We start from the raw sequence: 23,123 nt of genomic DNA, 5'->3' as shown, positions 1-23,123 counted from the left end.
AGTCATGACTTGCCACTTAAACGCAGCCCAAACATCACATTGCAGAATTAAGGCAGGCTCATGTTACGATGACCTCACATTCCACTAAGGTAACAACATTGCCATGGGGTGACTGAAATACATTAACTGTAAAAACAGAATGTCTAAACTATACAATCAAGCAAAGTAAATTATCAACCAGTCTGTAAATTGTAAAGGGAGGTCTTTTTGTTTGTACATGTGTAAGGTATGTTTGTAATTGTCTGAAGCTCGCTCCTTCACTTTCTAGTGTCAGCACAGCCAGAAGTCAGATGACAGTTCCAACTTGATCAGCTTCCTTTGGATTTTCTCTCTCCCTCTTTATCTCAACTGTAAACTCATTCCAAATCAGTGAAACACTGGGATTACCTTGAAACAATTGAATATGACTATTAGAAATAAAGGAAGTTATAGACCAGGAGTGTGAAACACAAGGCCTGTGGTCCATTTCTGACCTGTAGAGTACTTACATCTGCCTCACGGGGCTGACCTGGAAACAACAAAGGACTTCTTCACGGTGCTTCTGCCGCGAAAACACAGCTTAAGAGGGCCACAGGCGCTGGCAGAGTGCTCAGGCCACCACAGGCACTCCCAACACGAGTGACGTTGAGTTGGCCATGCCCATCCTAGCCCCCTGAGGCCAAACACAACCCTGATGGGGCCCTAAATGAAATCCAGTTTGATACCCCTATATATTAAACTATTAGAAATACACCATATGAAATCAAGGGCATATTTATGGTAGAATGCAAGCCTGTTCTTTCAAGATTTGCCCAACAGGAAGTGGGTTGACCTAGAAGTAATGTGGACTGAGGTCTGATTTGATCTTCAATATATGAGTCAGTTGCTGGTTTTACTAGGTAAAAGGGCAATGGTTAAATGAATCTGGAGTACAATTGATTCTCAGGATATTTTTATTTCTTTAAAAAAGTGTGATTCCCCCCCCCCCCAAAAAAAAATTCCATTCTTTCCTCCTCTTATCTTAGCAGTCATTCTTTCGCACATAAACATGTTCATGAAAAACACGCCCCATCCCCCATTCTAGCCCAAAAGAAGGAAGATGGAGCAGTAGAAGAGTTTGGGTAGCTCCACTGGGAAGGGAAAAGAAAATGGGAAAGTAATTGAAAAATAAACACATGTCTAATATAAATGGAACCAGGAAGCAAATTTTTTTTATTTGTTTGTTTTGTTTAAAGAATTTGTAAGATTGCCACATTCACAACTATTTCATTCAGAAAATTCTATTTAGAATGAAATGTGTATCCTCACATAATGCACAGTACTTGAAAGGATGGACATCAGACTTTTCTCTGCTGGAAATACAAAAAAACATTGAAAGGTCATTGACATATGATGTGGTCATATGAACTTTTAATGAACATAAATTGATTTATGAAGAAATCCTTCAGTGTTAAAGATGTTAATGTGAGGTTGAATTTGCGCATACCAGACTTCTGTCATCTGACTGTCTATGAAGAATTTTGGTTGTCCTAGGCATGAGATAGCCCAAAGAATTATATTGACAAATTGGAAAAGTAAAATTGTTGAGAAATTAAGGATTGGCTTCTGTAAATCTGTCTATCCACTCAAAAAAGGCAACATTTCTTACTAAGCAAAGGATGCATCAATATCTACTTTTTCAATAATATTTTATGATATTTTACAACAAGGGACCCCACCCTAAGTCTATGGACTGGCAACTGGGCTGCACAAACAAGTGAAGCTCCATTTGTGGGAAGCAAGCAGCATGCAAAACCACACATCACTCCGGTTTGTGGAAAATCTTTGCTCCGTGTTGGAGGCCTCTCTTTTATAATAATACAGCAGTTTCATTCGATTTCTTTTCTTTTTATTTGATTGCAATATAATACTACAGTCATTCCTTGGTACTCATCTTCTCTGAAACTCATTGAATTTGGTAGTCAACTCATTTTAACAAGAAAATTTTGTCCTAGTATTATTCATCATTCGTTTAGTACTTGATGTGCAAGTTAGAACTTATCAGTGTCAGTTGCCTCATGACTTTGCTACCCTTTCCAAACAAAAGAAAGAGTCACACATTAGTAATGTGGTAGCTCTTTCCCTGTGCACATTCCCTTGCAGTCTTGGCTTAGTTTCTGTGGTGATTTTGTTATTTTTGTGCTTTTTTTCTCATCGGTACAGGCAAAGTTTTTATTTTATTTACTCTAAGTATTTATTAATTTTTAGGTTCCTTTCTCATTATAAAGTAATGATATACAACCATATCTTTTTACATATTGCCCTAAAATTTTTGCATGGTCTTTGGTTTAGGAACATATTGAATTTATTTAAATTATTTCTTATGGAAAAAATGTGTTTGATACTCACTGTTTTTTATATTTGTCATGCCTCCCAGAAACGATTAACAATGAGTACCAAGGTACCAATATATATGTTATATTTTTTATAAATCGGTAACTATCTATAAGCTTATATTTTATGTTAAATCTTTAGCTTTAACCCTAATCATTTAGTATTGTAAATTATTAAAATTGGTTAATGTTTTAAAGGGGCTAGGGAAGAAAGCGTCTTGTTTTGTTTTCTGTTATTATTCTACATTTTGGTGCTGTATTTATAGTTTGGAATTTTATACAAATAAAGAATAAAGTTTGGAGAAAAAAAGTGAAAAATATAACAAATCATTATAAAGCACATACCTGAGGCTGAATATAATAAAGACTCACTTTAACAGCTTATCAGGATCCTCTAATATCTTATTTACTTTTATTTTATGTATTTATTTTGTCAAAAACTTACAATAGAAAAAAGAATAACCATAAGTTTAAATATAAGAAATAGGAACTAATAATTGGGGACAATAGACAGAGACACAATTGTGCACTTATGCACGCCCCTTACAGACCTCTTAGGAATGGGGTAAGGTCAATAGAGGGTAATTTGAGGGTAAAGGAATGGGGGTTAGAGGACGTAACAACAGAGTCAGGTAGTGCATTCCAGGCATTGACCACTCTGTTGCTGAAGTCGTACTTTCTGCAATCAAGTTTGGAGCGGTTTACATTAAGTTTATATCTGTTGTGTGCTCTTGTGTTGTTGTGGTTAAAGCTGAAATATTCATTAACTGGTAAGACATTGTACCATATGATTTTATGTACTATGCTTAAGTCCAATCTTAGCCGGCATAGTTCAAGGTTGTCTAAGCCTAGAATCTCAAGTCTGGTGGTCTAGGGTATTCTGTTGCAAACAGAGGAATGTAGTACTCTTCTGGTAAAATACTTCTGGACTCGCTCAGTTGTATTTATGTCTGATATACAGTGCGGATTCCAGACAGCAGAGCTGAATTCAAGTATTGGTCTAGCAAAGGTTTGAATCTTGGTCCAATGTGCAGAAGGTCCTCACAGTTCTATTAATTTTGACCATCTCTATACAATAAGATCACTGATAGAGATAATCCAGATAGATTGGTTATGACAGCAATGAGCCAAAAAGCTTGACTTGGACCCAAAGCAATTTGAGCGGAGGAGGAAATGGCACAGAAAGCACCTTCTTGGTTCAGAGAAATAGAGGAAGGGGCCAAATAGATTTAAAACATTTATGTCACTCCTGCTATGGATACCAGGCCAATAAAGTAACTCCAAAACAGGGTTAATGCTATTATATATCATCTCTTGTAACAGAAGCTTTTACTTATTCAACACCTAGTGGATGGATATGGAGTAGGAATATTATATACATACCATATATGTATATAATATTCCTACTCCATATCCATCCACTAGGTGTTGAATAAGTAAAAGCACAATTGCAAGCTTCTGTTACTAGAGATGATATATAATAATTCTAATTGATAGAATTGGTTCCTACTCCTGCTTATATGCTTACTTTTTGAATCTTCGGTTATAGGAATTAAGGTTAACTTTCTAGGATACAACCCAGAAGCATCAGAAAAGTCAAATTAGTCAAAGCTCTTCTATAACAAAATTAGTCTACCATACACTGATTACAATGGTGGGATTATTATTTTTTTTTACTACCGGTTCTGTGCGCGTGGCTTGGTGGGCATGGCAAGGGAAGAATACCGTAAAATCTCCAGGCAGAGGTAGTATTTGCCGGTTCTCCGACCTACTAAAAATTTCCACTACTGATTCTGCAGAACTGGTCAGAACCTGCTAAATATACCTCTGTTTAGCAGACCTGAATAGTAACTGTCACTGGAGCTAATGGGGAGAGAGGCCCAATGGTAAAATACAACCTCAACCTATTGATAACATTATCCTTTCAGTTTACTTGAATCCAGATACACTACATTCTTTCATGAAGTATTACTTGTTAAAGAACACATTAAATTTCTAGAACAGAAATTTAAGAGGCCGGAAAAACAAAGGAACTCCTAATAATCACAATATCTCCTTCAATAAATTAAGTTGTGTGCATCAGCTGGATGTGAATCACCCATGTAAGTGATTATATGTCTTTAAAGTGTCATTTTCTACCAAGTGTTTACAATAACAGAAGTGGCAAGTTACTTAAAACTAATAAAAGGAAACCATAAAACATCATTTAAAATGGCTCAGCTCCTGGCCAATATTCTTGAAGGCATTTTCTAATTAATATGTTTAATTTTGCATGCAATTTAGGGCTATTTTAACTCTACACAGAATGACTCCTATGGTTGTAAAACACACAAAAACGTGGACTGTAGCTTGCAATATGCAGTAATAACATATAAGGCTGTCTTGATTTTCTAGAACAATCTTCTTTAACACCTACTTCCTTCAGGAGCCAACATATGGTTTCACAGTTTTCCTAGAACTATCTGAAAAGGCCTTTTATAGCACAGTGTCTACAGGGACTGCTGCTGGATCCATCTGGTGTAGGAGCTCATTGTGCTGGTTCTTGTACAGAAAAGAGAACTTTGTCCTGAAATGCTGTAGCTGCTCTGGTTTTATAAACAGATTCACAATAAGCCATCTCATGCATCCTCATCACCAGCAACTCTTAGGGTAACCATACAAATAACGCCTGGAAGCTTGCATTTAGCAATACAAAGACACTGTGCCAGTGGGTTGTTATGGAATTAGCCTCTAGATCTTTCAAGCAAAACTTTCAACATTTAAGGAAGTAATTCCTGTATAACAATTCTACTGGATATCTGGGCTTAAATAAACTAAGGACACAAATATCTCTCTAGTACAGAGCTAGTCAAACTCGCGGCGTCACATGACGTTTCGGGACTTTTTTTTCCCCTTCACTAAACTGGGCGAGGGTGGGGCCAGCATGTGACACATCCGCCCTGCAGTCTGTAATTTGACACCCCTGCTCTAGTATTATGTGAGGTACCTAAAGTAGCTAAGACTGTACAGTAGAATACAAATAGTCATTCTTACAACTACAGTTGGGACCATAATTTCTGATGTAAATCATTGCAGACTTAAGTCAGCTCAGGCACAATTTTATGATAGCTTTTAGGACCGTCATTGGGGGAATCACATGCTTGTTGAGCAGATCAGGCTTCCCCCGATGGGAAGAAATTGGCAAAATAAAAGGTCACAAATTACAATCACTTAACTGGAGGAGGCTACAACTGTCATAAATATGAGCCCCTTGCCAAGTGCCTGAATTGAGATCATGTGACCATGTAGGTGGTATGATTGTCATAAGTGTAAGTATGGGTCCTAAGTTGGTTTTTTCAAGGCCATTGTAACTTGGAACCCTTGTTAAATGAACAGTTGTAAGTCAAGAACTACCTGTGGATGAGGGTACCAAATTCTTAAAAATTTAGAAATGGTCAATGCAACATTTCTTTCTAGGACCAAGTTACCTGCCTGGATTGACAAATGCTTATTTAACATCATTTTTGTCCTCAAAGGAAGGCCTTCTGTTATTGCGCTTATGGATAAGCATACATCTCAGTCTGAAGAAAATTGCAGTTGATGCATCCACTAATGCTTTTTCCCTCAATTCAGGCCATTAAACACCTACTGAAGCATACAGAACCATGTGCTTGGAGAAGCCAGAGTTGAAACCTGTCCTTGTATTTCAGTGTCAGGTTTCAGCCCAGGACATTGTAATTTCCGATTTGGCTGGAGCTCTGTGATTAATTGACACCCCAAAATTACCAGCATCTGACACCTGCTTATTTGAGGCCCATATAAAATAAACAATTCACTTCAAGGTTACTCTTCATCGACAGGGAGTGAGTGCCTGTGATACAAATGTCTAACATACATTAGTTTGCTATACCTGGGAACAGGGTCAGCTTTTTTTGCAGCAAAGACACTATGATACAGAAGGAAGAGAATAGGAACTTTAGGTGAGAGGTTAAAAACCCAAACATGTTGCAGGAATCGGTGGATTTCTCTATTATCAATCTCAGAACATTTAACAAAAGAAGTGCAGAGGGTGCTTTATACTCAGGGTTTTCAGGTCTCGTGTTTAAAGTATCAAAATATTCAAGGCCTCATTGTTTTCATTTGACAGAACCAACAGCCTGTTTTCTCATCGGAATAACTATCTTATTTGAATAGAACCCAGAACCCTATGATTTGAGATAAACATCTCTCTTTTGTTAAGAAATGTTCTGCCAGAATCCAGTAGCATGTCTGAACTAGGTAACAGGTTGGGTGGGTAGTTATTCTTTTTTCTTTCTATATTGTGTTTTTATTGTTTATAAGCCACCTAGAGCAGGGGTGTCAAACTCATGTCATCACGGCAGCATCACATGACATATCGGGACTTTTTTCCCCCCGTCACTAAACTGGGCGTGGCCAGCACGCGACGCATTTAGCCCGTGGGCTGGGAATTTGACAACCCTGACCTAGAATCACTGTAAATGGGTAGGCGGCTATACAAATTTTCTAAATAAATAATATATTAATTAGATATTAAGGAATTCCTGAATAACATATGCTGGGGAGAAGATCACTGATTAAATACCTCCTATTACTGTCTAAAGGGGAAAAGATTTCTTAACAAGTGAAAGAATAAGAATAAGGAATAAGAAGAAGAACTGGCTGTATTATGCCACTGATATTCTATTTAATCAGAATGAATTTTGCTATGCTGACATTTCAGCTACTTTCTTCATATTGGATTGTAACTAAATCCTTTAACCATTAGATATTCCCAGGTAAAATCAAAAAATGGTGCTAGTTATCTCTGTTCTATATTGTTGCTACCAATTTACGGGAGGATGTTCTGAAACCTTGATTCTATCAAAGAAATTGAGAACATTCTATTATTATTAATTGTATTAGTGGAAGGAATCTATGAAAAAAATGCCTTCCAATAAATCTCAGTTGTTCTCAACAATGCAAAGTACATTAAATATTAACATCCAGTGTTTTTCCTGTTGGCTATACAAAATTAATATTGATGGGGATGGGGAATATTGCATGAGGAACAGTGAATCAGGATAAGGTTAATTCTTTTCCCCTCAACTATGATCTCTATGAAAACCTTCCATTTCCTAATATGACAGTGAATCTTGGAAAAATTACAATCTAATGTGGTTAGTTGGCTATAGCATCACATGCTACAGTTTCTATTCCATCTTCTGTTCCCATTTCAAATTGGGGTGCTAGTGCTAATGCTTCATAGCATACCACTTATACCAGATTTTAAATCTGGTAAAATAAGAAGAATAAAACTACTTGGTAACTTAGATTTTTTTTTTAAAAAAAGTGCCTGAAACAATACACAGCAGTTCCTTTTAAAGAAAACTATGTGCGTAGGTGGAATATTGAATTTTGAAATCACTTCTGAAAGGCCTGCAATATAGTCTTTTCCTTGCTAATTGGTACCAGTGCTTTTAATGGGATGTATTACATGCAGCAATGAAAGCCAATGTAGAATAGTGATTAAAGTGCTGGACTAGAAGCAGGGAAACCAACTTTGAGTCTTCCCTTAGGCACAAGTCATCTGGTGACCTTGGGCCAGTTATTCCCTCTTAATGGTAATCAGAGTTTGGCACTGTGACAACCAGGTAAAAAGTACAAGTCCTTATAGCATCATGCCTTGATGGCTTTACTTTAAAAATTCAATTAATTAAAAAGTAAATGGGCCCTGCAACGAAGTGGGCAAATACTAAGAGGACAAACTTCTTGGTAGTTATTACTTAAGACCAACTGGAACACCGACACAACTTATGAAAGAACTATATTACTTCTGATATGAGGTCCAAAGCATGGCATGCTGTAAAATTTAAAACATAATAAAATATTGATGGTTCAAGTCGGATGATCCAAGATAATGCTAAGTGTATTATAGCAAAGGTTTTTTTTACAAAAATAAACAGTGATATTTGCTTGTGTGCTCTTTAGAACTCAACATTTTTACATTGATATACATTCAAACAATTTAGAATTTATTTTGTTAACAACTTTTTGCCAGGTACGTTGCATAATGTTTCTGAAACTGGATGGTGGGGAGAGGGAAATTGGAGTGTCTCAATCTATTTTTTTTCCAAAGCCTTTTTATGATTCAGCACTATCTCCCAGTACACAAATCTACTTCACATAGATCTTACTTCCAAGAGGTTTCTTCCTTTGCAATCCACTATATTAAATTGACTCCAAAGTATATCTATTATTTTATTGGTCTATTAATCGATCTGTATTTGTTAAGTGACGAACAACTGAAAAACCTATTGCATAGTAGCAACATTCAATGCTATGATCGTCTTACTAAGAGGTTGCCCCACAGCTCATTTCTTATGAAGCACTTCCCCTAGAGTTAGTTAAGAAGACAACTCTCTTCTAGTAATGCTCTTATTTTGGGCAACAAAGATGAAAATAATTGGTACAGTTAGAGTTAAACTGGCCTTCTGCTGGTTCTTCATTAATTGCTAAGATTACATTGTGCTATCTCAAAATAGATTGTTATTCTCTTGCTAGCCCCTACAATGCACAGCTTACTCTGCATTGTGGGGGCTATGATGCAGTATTATGTCACTAGAAAAATCTTCCCATTCATGAGACAAAGCTATCTTTGAGACAAAATATTATACTGTTCTGCAAAGGTAACAGTCTACCAAAACCACAGTATTTTATTTTATCTTTTATTTTCGAGGAACCTGATGCCTGGAAACCCTAAGTTATTGCAAGGGGCAAAACAGGATTAGAAAGAATCCTGGCAAAATGTAGACACCATTTCTTCTGATGCGTTTAGGTTGCAGATACTTCCATCTTTATTATGGAGGGGCTAAGAGTGTCTGTGAAGTTCTTCCAGATTCGTGGCTCCTGATTTTTTTTAAAAAAAGCCGATGAAGGCTGTGGCCAGGTGAGGTTTGACCTTTTATGGATCAAGAGGCCCTAAAAATGGCTTGGACCATTTGGACCAATCTACTCTAAAAAGCATAGGCTTGAAATCCTTTTGTTTGAAATCAAAGGAAAGGGAGACTTGTCAATGCAGATCCAACTTAGAATAGTCACTTCCTTGTTTTCTTTTTGAACATTATCCTTTTTCACCAGGCTACCAGGTGGGAAGAAACAACTTAATTGGAAGCAGCCAAATATGTGAGGAAGAATTTAGGGGTCACATAATGGATTTATTTATTGATTTTCACATGTGAGTTTTGTGGCTGTTTATGTTTTATGTCTGTGGGCTCCATCTTATTTCAGCTGCTTAGAATCTTAAATAAAGTATAAGTAAATACGTGATTATTATATAAACATACATATTTACTCTCACCCATCTATGAACTCAAATAATTTACCCTGCAACTTTATTTTGAACTAAACTTCTTTTTAGTTAAGTGTTGCAACTAAAGAAAAGGATCACCTCCATTGCACATGCTTACTGCACAGTCAAGGAAGGCTTTGTTGGAATGTATGAGAGTTGTTAGCAGGAACATTGAAGAGGTGTTATACTTTTTAAGACAATGGGACAGAATAGAATACTTAGTGAGGGTGCAACGTGAAAGGCTTCTGCAAATGCCCTGTGTGTGGGATGACTGAGAACACTGAACAATGTGATAGAAAACTACTCTGCTGCTAGTTTCTTCTCCTACAGAATAATTACCACCGTGCAACCTTCCAGTGGCATTCGTTGGCACACTTGGAAGTAGCTCGCAGGGGAGTGAGCATTGTAGCTTTTGAGAACTTACTTCAATCTAACAGCTAAAATGTGTACTGCACTGGGTCAATTTTTTAAGTCTACATTGGGTACATGCAATATCAGGTACTATAAATTACGCTGCAGTGAACACATCAGGTAAAAATTGACATTTTTATCAGTATCATGATTCCCATAATTCCATGAGAAAAAATAAGGAAATACCCAGATAAATATTTCCTGATAACTTACCCTTCTGAACCTTAAAATATCTGATGGTGAGTAAGATTGATGTTATATTGTTAATTGGAATGTGAATTTATAGATATGAAGATACTAGGCGGGCTTGCTACGTCTTTGATATGGTATGCTAAAACACATATTTTAGGTTTATCTTAGAGCAGGGATCCCCAACTTGGCAACTTTAAGACTTGTGGACTTGACTGGAGAATTCTGGGAGTTTGAAGTCCAAAAGTTGCCAAGATTGGGGACCCCTGTCTTAGTCACAAATGCAGAAACTAATGATTTTCAGAAAACAGCTATGGTTCAATTTTATTGGCCTCTTGATCATTTGTACCTTTTCAAATGAAAATATTTGTAGTCAATTTTTTTCCATTTCTTTAACAAAAAGGGTTGGGTAACAGGATGATTTCTTTCTTTGGAGTTTCACATCTGTAATCAAAATTAATGGGCTATTTCATTTTTTGGCAAGATATTACAGGATGTTTGTCTATCAAAAGATATTTCAGGGCTGAATAATTTTAATCCTCTCATGTATACTAGTAGTGAAGTACACAACAGATGTTTTCTGCAATTTGTATACATTCACTCCACAATTCAGAGCATCTGCCTGTACAGTAGTATCCAGTATTTCTACTCTCTTCTATCAAATTATTTCAGATCCGTCTCCCATTTTTCAATAAAATGCAAATATGTTGGTTACAGGACATTACATGGTACATTAGAATAACTTTAAATGTTTTTGCAAAAATTTTAGAATGAAACCATAAAAATCATAAACAGATATTATCTACATTTGTGTTATAGATAATCCTTGTTTTGTGACCTTTACAATGAACCCTCCTCCCAAAGCTACTTGTTCTAGTCTTCCAACAGCCATACACACATTTGGCTGTTTGCAATGTCCAGTTGTGTGATGATTTTTGGTGGCTTTAACAGTTTCCGACATTTTACTTCCAGCATCTGGCAAAAAACGCTCATTGAAGAAATCAGGTTCACTTAATGAATGTGGTGCTCACTTAATAACTACTGCAAAAAGAGCCATCAACCCACTTAGCAACTACCATTAAGTACAACTATAATTCCAAGCTTAATTACAGATGTAAATCAAGGACTACCTGTATTCTGAATATAATTACCTGGATAATTAAAGTCTACTGCTGTGTTAAGTTGGTATTTTTTTCTCATTTCCCTTTTCATTTTGTTGGATTCTTGGTAGATCTTCACTTTTAGTAGGCCTGAGCCCATAGAATTAGTTTTGCAATGTCAGGGCCAAGAGTATATAAATATAATAAATAAATGCACCCAAACATGTCTTTCCTTTAATTTGACCAAGGAAGAAACTAGCTGGAATCCAATGTTGTACTAAGCCATAAGTATGTGAACCCAGGCAAACTGGGTTGCACAGAATCAAAGGGTCCCATGAGAATTTACTGGGGTTCCATATGAAAGTTCATTCCAATGCAACCAATTTTCCATCACTAGAAATTTGCCTCTTGATCATAGGTTCTAGGATGTGTGTGAACTTAGTTATGATTAATTCAGGGAAACTGTTAAATGCTGTTGTGGATCACATGTGAACTTGGTCACTGTTTCTATAAAGATCAATGTCCGAGCGAATGTTCTTAAATAAGCAAGTGTAGCTTAGAATACTCCGGATGTGTAGGATACAACATACGCTTTCCAAACAGAATTTAATTATCTTTCTTTGGAAATGAATCAGCTATCATTGTTATGGTTGGTTGCAAAGTCAACCAAATGTTTAGATTGGGTTTGATGTTTTTATCCACCTATCAAGTCCCTCCCAAGGACCTGGGAGACGTTCTTGTTTGGTAGTATTAAAAGTACTATTTCAGGATGTAAGCTGTCCAGTAAAGCTGCCTTTTACATTGATTCTGTCAAGTGCCAATGTGGTTCAAATGATGCTCCAGATGTATTAGGATTGTATCCACTGCATTTGTCCCAAAGGCAAACTGGACTTTCTGGTTTTTCCTTGAAGACGTTTCTCTTCTCATCCAAGAAGCTTCTTCAGCACTATAGAATTTTGAAGGCTGTAATAATCATCCTGTAATAATCAACCTGTAATAATCCTGACCACTTTATGAGCAATGCAAAATACATTCTTTTATCCTTTGTCAGTAATGCAGGTTCAACATGGTTGAAGTTTTGACATTGTCCTACCAATGTTTCCTTGCAAAATGAGCTATCTTCAAATGAAGGGTTTTTTTTTTTATTTCCCAAGCAGAACAGGCCAGACAATTAAAACCATTACTACAGATACAAGCAAGTACATGAAGATGCCTCCAATCCAGGAACTCCACAAAGCCAAGGATGAGACTGAACAACACAACAATCTCCTCTCTTCTCACTAATCCTATATATAATCCTATATATTTACGTATTTTCAGGCGGCACAAATGTTTTAGTGGACGAGGATTCTCTGAAAGACACAAAGGAAAGAAATGGAATGGAAAATATGTCTGATTAATTTAGCACTAAAGAATCATACAGTAGGCAGGAAGCTTAAAAGATAATTTGATCCAATGCCATACTCAGGGTGGGATACATTAGATCATGATCATCCAGTTAAAAATAAAAATGATGAGCTCCTTCTTTTGTTTCGAACTTTGGAACCTCCATGTCAGCCTTTTCTCAACCTTTTGGCGATTCAAAAGATGCGGAGACTTCAATTCCCCAGCCAACCTGTTGGGGAAGTTGAACACCTTCCATTTGTCAAGCTTGTGAAACGCTGCTCTATTTGGACACCCGCGGACCCGAGTTCCCACATTTTTTTTTCTTTTTTGTAAATTTTATTGGTTTTTAAAGATAAACATAAACAAAACATCAAACTTTCTTCCATAAGTATACAAGCAGTGTGTCGGTTGGTTTTACAGATTTTTTTGTGCATCCATTTCATAGTCTTCAATTACAGCTACGTTGCATAATAGCTCATATTATCAGTCAAGAGTTGAACACCCTAGTATCATTATTAATCAATCATTTGACCATAATTTTATTCATTCATATTTTGCGAGATAACTCTGATTTACTTTATAACAATTCATATAATCCTCCCAAATACGAGTTCCCACATTTCGAAGGCCTTTTTATAATCTCGTTTTAAAGATGATTTGAGGTAGGACCTTGAGCCAAAGCATCGGCGTGAGGCAAAGGCCAACGTCCGTTATCCCCCTTATTGAAAGGCAAAATGTGGAAATGTGGAAATCAAAAGAAAAAAGACGGATTTATTATAACAGCCACGCTTTCCCCGCTCTGGAGAGGCACAAAGTACGTCGGCGGGACTGTCGGAGGCTTTAAGGGGGTGTCCAACCTTGGCAACTTGAAGACTTCGTGGACTTCAACTCCCAGAATTCCTCAGCCAGTTTAAGGGGTGTCCAACCTTGGCAACTTGAAGACTTCGTGGACTTCAATTCCCAGAATTCCTCAGCCAGCAAAGCTGGCTGAGGAATTCTGGGAATTGAAGTCCACAAGTCTTCAAGTTGCCAAGGTTGGACACCCCTGCAATTTAAAGCCAGGGGCGGGCAGGTGACAGGAACGCACAGCCCCGCTTCGCGCCACAAGCCCCGCCGCGGCATCTCCGCCTCGCTTCCTCCGCCTCCCGCCACCCGCCAATTCCCAGACTTCCTGGATGACAAGGCCGGGAAAGCAGCCCGGCCTGAGCTCGCCCGGTATTTAACGGGGGGGGGGGAGAGGCCCCAGTTAAGCGCGACTTCTGGGACTTGAGCTGAGGCTTGAGCCCGCGGGGGGTTGAAGAGAGAGTCCCGGACCGGCGGTTGAAAAAGAGTCCGAACCGGGGAGGTGGCGGGCTGGTTCCCGGCGGGGTTCGAGAAGCGGCGACCCAGGTTTGGGCCAAAGCCTGAGGCGCCTCTCGACCCCCGCGTCCGTCCTCCCCTCTCCTTCCGCGGCGTTTGGTCTCGCCCGCGCCTCCGCTGCTTCCCTGCCATGTTGGATTGCACGGCCGGCGCCGGGGAGAAGTTGGAAGTTTAGTGCCCGTCGGGTCGGAAGGCGCGCCGAGCGGGGCCCGAGGAGCGAGACTGTCCCGGCCGCAAGATTTCCCCCTTCTCCGCCCCTCAGGAGTTGGTCCTCGGTCCGCCGCGGCTTCCCACCCGCCCCTCAGGTCGCCGCCCCGATGGTGCTGCAATAGCGCGGGGGAGGCCGGCTGCTGCGCCGCCGCCACCCTCCGGGAGACGCGGGGCCTGACGGACCCCCCGCACCCCACACACCCCGGGGCGAGCTAGAACCAGCGACGAAGCCGTCGGAGCGGGGTTGGCAATCCCGGCCGGGCGCCGGCGGCGGCCGCCGCCATGAACAACAGCCACCAGCAGCAGCAGCAGCAGCAGCCCCCGCCGCCGCGGAGGGTCTCCAACGTGGGCTCCATGCTGCTCACCCCGCAGGAGAACGAGAGCCTCTTCGGCTTCCTGGGCAAGAAATGCGTGGTGAGTGTGGCGGACGGGGAAAGGAGAGGCTTGGTTGGGCCTGATTGCCTCGGGGGGAGGCCCGGCCCATCCTGGGGTGGGGGATGGGGCAAACCCTCCCCCTCCCCTCCCCTCTGCCTTGACCTCTCAGGAAAGGGGGTTTCGGGGCGCAAGGAGGAGGAGAAGCGGGGCTGCTCCGAGGGGGAGGCGTGATGATGCAAGAGCCCTGCCGGTTTTTCCGCGCCCCCCCCCCCAAAAAAACCCCCCACCCCCTCATATTTCCTTTCGGGCGAGGGTCGCTTCGAATTTGGGGAGACCAGAAGGTTCCCGGCTGGAGCCCTTCCCACGGAACAGATGCCTTTTTTTCCTCCCCCATTCCCCGGTTCTGTATTGTTGGGGGGGGGGCGGGGGTGGAAGATCAAACCCCCAAAAAGCTTTGGCTAAATTTGTACCGAAAAAGAAACAAAGGGGGGAGATGCCCGAGAAAAAGATGCACGGCTTTAACTCTCCAAGGGGAGAAGACTTCCGCGGTCTTTTTTTTTTCTTCCGTCTCTCTCTCTCTCTCTCTCTCTCTCCTCCTTTTCTTTTTGAGCTGGGATAATAAATACGAATTCCAGGTGATCCAAGCCACAAGAAGGCAGAGCCTGTTGACTTAGAGTAGGCCCATTGGATCCGCTTCGTCTTGGCTGAAAAGACAGAAGAAACCTGCCTGGGGTTTACCTTCCAACAAAACCCTTCACCCCTTTTGGTGACTTGTTTCAGGGCAAAGGCTTGTTTTTAGCTAGCTCTTCACTTTTTTTTTTTTTTTTGGCTATGTTAAGATATTATTTTTCTCTTCCACTTCCTTTTTTTCCAAACAGGTATGATTATCATGGATTTCAGAGTATACCGGAAGTGCTCTGTGGTTTTTAATAGTGTGTGTGTCAGCAGTGGAGGTGTTGCAACGTTTTTGGTGTGTGTGTTTGTGTGTGTGTGTGTGTGTGGAAAAAGTTCAGCTGGTTATAAGGAAGCTGGAAGTTCATTTTATACCTGCATAGTTTCTGAACTTTCAGGAAATGAACTCTGAAATGAGAATAGCGCTCTGAATTCTATACTCATTTGCAGAGCACATACCAAATTTCCCATAAAATATAATATAATATACATATACAAATATAAATATATATATATATATAATATATTTTAGTGGGGGAGAGAATACAGCTTATTCTGAAATTTTGGTAGTCCTCATGTAGCTGTCAGATACAGATACTAGGTAATAGCTCCTCGTATAGCTATTAGGGGACTGTATGCTCCTATGTGTTGGTTTAGCAAGTTTTAGTATACAACCTATATCATGCTATTTGATATTGAAATATTCTGCATTTAAATTTGGCCTTTTCTGATTTCTGAGCTGACAGACATTTAAACATAGCACTAAAGAGCCTCACTGGTTAGAGTGCAGTACTGCAGGCTACTTCTGCTGACTACCAGCTGCCTATAATTTGGCAGTTCAAATCCCACCAGGCTCAAGATTGACTCAGCCTTCCATACTTCTGAGGTGGGTAAAATGAGGACCCATAATGTTGGGGGCAATAGGCTGACTCTGTAAAACAGTTTAGGGAGGGCTGTGAAGCACTGTAAAGTGGTATATAAGGCTATTGCTATTGCTAAATAATTACTCTGTATTCCAGGTGGATTAGCTGTCATTTTTTTCCTCTTCTGAATCATTAAAAAAAATACAGTCATGAGTAAAGCACCAATGGACATGTTCTGTTTCCTTTAAGGGTTTTTGTTTATGGGCAAAATGTGTTTTACTAAAGTTTTTTCCCCTTTTATGACAGAAAAGGCAAACTTCAACTATATTATCAAGAAACTGACTATAGATTTGCAAATACCTTTGCCCGCTGTAAATTTATAAGGATTATAATAGTATAGTAGTCTGGATGGAAAAACCTGTTTTTTTGTTTCTGATGAGGTTAGATTTGTAAAGAAGATTCACAAAATCAATCTGTCATTCAGTCATAAGTCATAATCTGTAATTCACATTTTATTAAGGCCAGGTTTGCACTCTGGATATGTTATGTCATTTTCAGGTGTTAATGGGAATTTGCAGAGATAAAGTAGTTTCTGAAAACTGCCTAATGAACAGGAGTTACTTTTTATCTGGGAATGCTGACTTACATGGGGAGAGTATACATTTATGTTGATTGTCATACTAAATTTATGTTAAATACTATAGACCAGGTGGCTAAATATTAATACTGTACTGTAATATTACTACCAGTAACAATCCATTTTTATCAGAGGGGAGAAAAATTAGCACTAAAAATGTCTTTTCCAAAATTTAATACACTTCACAGATTTTTAAAAACTCTTTAAAATCTCTTTTAGAATGTTGCATTCTTTAGCAAAGAGCTGTTCCTAAGTGGAAAAGTTCACAGGCTTTGCCCTCAGGAAGTACTAGTTTTATTTCCAACAAAGTCCAAGTTTGCTGAAAAGACCTCCTTTATGTAAAGAGCCATTCCTAGCCGTTTCTAATATTGAGCTGCATGGATTTTCACTAATTTAGTACAAGTTGGATTCCCTTGAAAACAAGAAAATGACTCATCTTTTAAAGAACAAATATGCTTTTATTTACATAATTGTTTTATATGCAAATATAATCAATAAAATAATGCATAAAAATCTGTAGTCAGCAGCAGAGAATTATATTTAAAGAGAAGCAATTTGGATACTACAGTATGGGAAATAAAATAGTATTTATTAATAAAATTAGAAGATACATTCTAGGTTTCTTTGTGATGACACTTGAAATATTTGAAAATACATTGCGCATTGGACTATATTATTTTGTTCCTCATATACAAAAATTGCTGAAAACCTCTTTAAAACTATTTTAAAATAATTGTATATTTTAGTGTAAAATGTACATTTATTAAAAACAAATTGTATTTGGGTTAGTTCCTTAATGATTAACACATAATTACATATGTGTATGCACTATATATATATAGTAATATATTGAAAGTATTTATATCACCCATATACTAACAGTATTTGACAGTACACTAACAGTTTACAGAGTTATAAAACCATAAATAGTAATGTACACAACTTTTTTCTACCTTTACTAAAACTTTGTGCTCCTATTATGTTACCTTCTAATTAGACAATAAAAGTTGTGTGAGAGAGTTTTGACTTCAGGGCTCTCAGGAAGTTATCAGAGAGGATACCATTCAGATTTCAGAAAGCAGATTGTTGTATTGCATAGGTCATAGGACATACAGAGAGCAGCAGAATAGTCTTGTTCTCTTCTGATCTCATGTGGAAGTTGTACTCTTTTAATCCCCCCTTTTTGGCTGGACCTACTGGACAACAAGGTTTTACCTGGAATAAGTGGTCCTTCAGATATGTGTAAGTTTATAATGTATAATAGTATTTTGTGATGTACTGTTTTCTAGCTGCAAATATCAGCATAAAATAACCAACCACTTTCATTTCTGGCATTGTAACTGCTAGGCCAAGAATTATAATGCAAGTGAAAATCAATGTGATATAGACGATATGAACCATAACTGATAAATATCTTCGGCATGTAAAAATGTTAGGTTCAGTCTCTTTTAAACTGGCTAAAAGAATAATAAAAATACTTAGAGAATCTGAAGAATCTCTGGTTAACAGTAATTTTGGAGAGACAGATAGTCTGACCTTTTCTAAATCAACAATGCTCCTTAGTCTTTTTGAATTATAACAAATTCTGTAAGGATAAAGTAAAGGTGTTTAGTCTTATTCAGTAACAGCAGATCCCTTATTGAGCTCAATACAGATAATCCTTGTTTAATGACCACTTGCTTAGCAAATATTCATACTTGCAACAATGCTGAACCACTGGTAGTTTTGACCAATTCTTGAACTTTTGGCCATTGTAGTGTGCCCCACAGTCATATTACTGCTGTCCAGATGCTTAGCAACCAGCCTGGGTTTGCTGCCATTGCAGCATCCCATGGTTATATGATCACGATTTGTAATCTTCCTTGTCAGCTTCCCACAGGAAAAGTCAGTCAGGAGGTTAGAAGTCAAAATTATATGAGGTCTTTGCTTAACAGTAACTTCAGGCTCCCAGAACTGTGGTTGCTAAGTAGCGCAGACATACAACAATCACACTTTATGACTGCATTGCTTAACAGCAGAAATTCTGGTCCTTCTCCAATGGATCGTTTATATACCTTCCTGCTTCTTTAAAAATTACTTTTTTTAACTTGATTTCATTTAGTTATTTTCCCAATTCAGGTTTAAGAAATCTAAAGTCATTTTATTGGAATGGACCACATTCTTTCATTTTCTTTAAAGTAGTTTTACTCTATACCATTCATTGCTGCTTAATATCATGAAAATGTATTGTCATTTTGGTAGGATGTAATTTTTCTCCAGGTGATTTCAGAGATAGATCCATGTTCACAAGCTCTGACATGCTGAGAGTTAATATGATTACCTCACCTGTTGAAAGGTGTCACAATTTATTTTTTTCAATCTGTGAGAAAACGTTAACTTTTATTGAAGTTGACTGCAAAGCTATTTGCAGAAAATGTGTGTGAGATGCTAACATGCTATACTACGTCTAATATTGATTGTTTTTAATTGTGCCCCACTATACATTCCTAGTTTAGTGTATTGTTTATATTCCTAATATATACCTAATGTGTAGGAATAGCATGAATTTATTGGACTGGCAGTATGTTTTGCATGAAACCCAGAAGAGCAACAGGTGATGGCTGGCTTGCCCAGAGAGATGATTCTGCGTGCCACTTCCGTCATGTGTGTCATGGGTCTAGACGTAACAATAGGATAATAACTGGATTATTGCAATATGCTCTACCAGGAACTATAATTGGTACAGAGTGCATTCTGGAGAGGGTAGTCATTGTAACATCGCTGATACATAAGCTTCACTAGTTGCTAGTTTGTTCTGGGACCAACTCAGTGTATTGGTTATCATTTTTAAAGCCCTTCAGGGCATGGCACTAGATTATCTGAGGAACCATCTCACCTCTGGAAGTGATTAGTGAAGTAAGAAACAAAAGTCCAGCCCTGTACCATCTATGCTCTTGCACTCTTTATTTAATTGTTAATGTTTTTATATTCTTTTATGCCCCTGTAAACAGCCCAGAATTTGATTAGTAAGCAGGCAGCATCTGAATTAAATAAATAACTGTATTTAAGATAGTGTCTTAAATGCATTGAAGGTATTTCTTTATTAAATACGCAGCCCATAGTGATATTTTTGCATGATTTGCTCCATTTGTATGAACCTTATATTTCAGCATATTGGATGCAGATAGAAACAAGGCTGGGGTTTTGATAATCTAGCACAGTGGTAGTCAACCTGGTCCCTACCGCCCACTAGTGGGTGTTCCAGCTTTCATGGTGGGCAGTAGGGGTTTTGTCCCCTACCGCCCACCATTACTGGGGAACCGGTGGGCGGTTAGAGAAAACTTTACTACTAACAGAGATACAAAAGTGGGCGGTAGGTATAAAAAGATTGAGTACCCCTGATCTAGCACTATTTGCAATAACACTTACTTGTTTCACAAGAAAAGTTTCTTTTTTGGGAGCATTGTCTCAATCCTCCACTAGCCATTTAACCATAATATTGACCTACAATAATATGTAATACTCCCATTATCAGTAAAATTAAGTTTGAGGTTGGATTTCCATAGAACATTTGCATTTTGTTCTTGATGCTTGGGCTTCTATATAAATAGAAACATTTTTTTATATTTCATTATGTTTCCACAGAGCACTTTTGTTTAAAAAAAAAATGAATATGTACTCCATGTGACCTTAATGTTTTAAAGGCTGTTCTGTTTTCTTTTTAATCTTTTACATGCTTGTGTTACTTATTAATTAAGGGTTTGCAGCTTCTGTACCTTTTTCTTTTAAAGAGTAATTTAGTGTGCGGGATTTCTCTGATTATCAGAGTAGTTGCTATTTGCTTTTCCATAGTATGTACTGAAAAAAATTACCAGGGAAGGAGGAATGACCAAAGTGAATGTTTTTTTTTTCATTTTCAAAAAGAATATTGTAAATAGATGTATCACCTCTCTGTTATTAACCATATGGAATTAGACCAGAAACTGAAATAACCTGAAATTTGGAGAAACATTTACACTGAGTTCTATGATACAAAAGGAAAGATAATGGGAACAGTTTTTGGAACATTGACTAGTGTCTAAACTTCTGGACCTTGGGCTTTCTAATTCAATCTGCCTTTGGATTATGGATTTCCTGTCTGGCCGCTCACAGAGGGTCAGATTAGGTAATCAAACCTCTTCAGCCCTTATTCTTAACACTGGTACACCACAGGATTGCCCTGTTGAGTCCCTTACTCTATACTTTTTATGTTCATTCCCACTCATGCTAGTAATACTATTACTAAAATTGCAGATGATACAACAATGGTGGGACTCATCTCTGGGCAGGGGGTGGGATGAGTCTGCCTACCGAGATGAGGTGGACTGGTTGCTTTTGTGGTGTGGAGACAATAACTTGGTCCACAACACCAATAAGACCAAGGAGCTTATAGTGGATTTTAGAAGGAACAGATCAGGCATCCAGCCCTTGCTTGTCAATGGAAACCGAGTAGAGGAAGTGGCCAGTTTTAAGTTTCTGGGTGTTACCATAAAAGAGGACCTGACCTGGAATGCCCACATTGCAGCCCTGGTCAAAAGGGCCCAGCAGAGGTTATACTACCTGAGACTTCTCAGAAAACAACAACTGAATGAGAAACAGCTGGTGACCTCCTCCCGTTGCACCATAGAGAGCATTTTAACATACTGGATCTCTGTATGGTTTGCCAATTGCACAGTGGCAGATAGGAAAGCACTCCAGAGGGTTAACGTCATTGCCCAGAAGATCATGGGTTGCCCTCTCCCCTCTTTGGAAAAGCTTTATAGCTTCCGCTGCCTTAAGAAAGTTCAATACATTCTCAAAGATCCATCTCATCCTGGGAACCCTTTTTTGATCTATTACCATCTGGCAGACGGTACAGAATAATAAAAACAAGGACAAATAGGCTAAAAAACAGCTTCTATCCCAGGACAGTAGCTCTTTTGAATTCTGCTGTATAGTGCAGTGTTGGTATGGTGTCAGGGGTTTCCAATTCAATGTGTGAAGGATATGTGTTTGTGTTTATTTTCATAGTCATGATATGCACTGAAGATGGTGTTTGATTTCGTTGTACGGGGTGCAATGACAATAAAGTAAACTAAACTAAACTAAAAAGTCCTGATCATAAGGGATTGCTTCTTCCTTCACTGGGCATCTGTAAGGCTTGGGGTGGGTGGGACGGAAGCTACATTTTAGCAATTACTATCAAGATTGAACTGCTTGGCTCCTTTCGGATAGAAGCTATTGTTTAACTAAGCAAGTCTTCGGAAAATCAGAGCTGGTTTTGTTTCTTCAGTGCCGAAATGGTGTATCCAATAAAGTTTTATTTTGGGGAATTCAAAACTCCCGAGAATGTTTACTTCTTTGGGGTTCGTTAGTTGGGCAGTTAACAAATACACAGAAACACACAGAGATATCTTCATTTAACAACCACATTTGGAGGTGGCAACTCAGTTGTTAAGTGAAACAATCGCTAAGTGAAATCATGATCTTATGATCTTACTTCAGCTTTGCTTTACAGGAAGGTCAAAAAGATGAAGGTTTGTATATGTATTTAAAAATGGTTTTAATATATGGTGGCTTCTTTCCAATGTGCTGATGCATAACTATAATATAGAATGCAAAGAAAGGGGAGTTTAAAGATTTTTTGGGGGGGGGAAACCCATGAATAATAGTTTGAGCAAGTGCTTTTTCTCCAGGAAATATTCTTAAGCTAGCTTTTTTCACTCCACACTTTTAGCCAAATCATCTTGAAATTATTTCCGGCATTACAGTCCTAAAGTCAAAAGAGGCATCACTGTACAGACTGCAGTACTAAAATAGTATTTGACCTCTGTGGTTAAGACTGTGAAAGTTTGAAACTTCCTGCAATAGTGTGGCTTTGAGTGAAATACCACAAATGAGCTTCCTTTTTTTTCTGGCTAGCAGTTTATATTTAAAATGCATGACTTTGTCCTTTCAAATATTAAAGGAAGATATTTTCTTTGTGGGGAAAAAAGATCTAGAAGAATATCTTCAAAAGGAAACATTGTGTATGTAACATGCAAGATTTTTTTTTTAATTTTGATAACCTCTATGATAACTTCTGCATAAGAGTTGTTGGAATTTAAACTAGAAAACCTAATTTGATTTGATTTGTCAATCACTTACAAAATAATAGATATAAGTATAAACATGAGTAAGAATACAGAAAATAGGTACGATTAAATGGGGACATTAGGACAGGGACAGGAGGCATGATGGTCCACT

At 38.4% G+C, this 23,123-nt stretch overlaps 1 protein-coding gene and 1 long non-coding RNA gene across 4 annotated transcripts in view; both read left to right on the top strand.

Annotated features, from left to right (window-relative positions):
• Nucleotides 1-12,628, top strand: part of LOC148125526 (uncharacterized) — a 31,106-nt gene extending 18,478 nt beyond the window's left edge. For both annotated transcript variants that reach the window (XR_015743756.1, XR_015743757.1), the window contains exons 2-3: nt 5,964-6,193; nt 12,430-12,628. This is a non-coding gene — a long non-coding RNA (uncharacterized LOC148125526). The remainder of the gene's footprint in view (nt 1-5,963; nt 6,194-12,429) is intronic.
• Nucleotides 12,629-13,823: 1,195 nt separating this feature from the next.
• The window catches only part of WASL (WASP like actin nucleation promoting factor), a 29,577-nt gene continuing 20,277 nt past the window's right edge, over nt 13,824-23,123 (top strand). Inside the window, exon 1 of one of the 2 annotated variants that reach the window (XM_026714104.2) lies at nt 13,824-14,747. In XM_026714104.2, coding sequence (XP_026569889.1) covers nt 14,616-14,747 — 132 coding nt within the window. In that variant the 5' untranslated portion in view covers nt 13,824-14,615. Of the gene's footprint in view, nt 14,748-16,011; nt 16,267-23,123 lie in introns of those variants that run through there. The other variant, XM_087934099.1, reaches the window with a different exon arrangement.

This window comes from Pseudonaja textilis, chromosome 5, assembly GCF_049901715.1.
Source record: "Pseudonaja textilis isolate UNSWEBS1 chromosome 5, rPseTex1.2, whole genome shotgun sequence".
In the NCBI taxonomy this organism is placed as follows: domain Eukaryota; kingdom Metazoa; phylum Chordata; class Lepidosauria; order Squamata; family Elapidae; genus Pseudonaja; species Pseudonaja textilis.
Note: the sequence above shows the minus strand (reverse complement) of the source record. Positions and strands in the feature narration are given on the sequence as shown.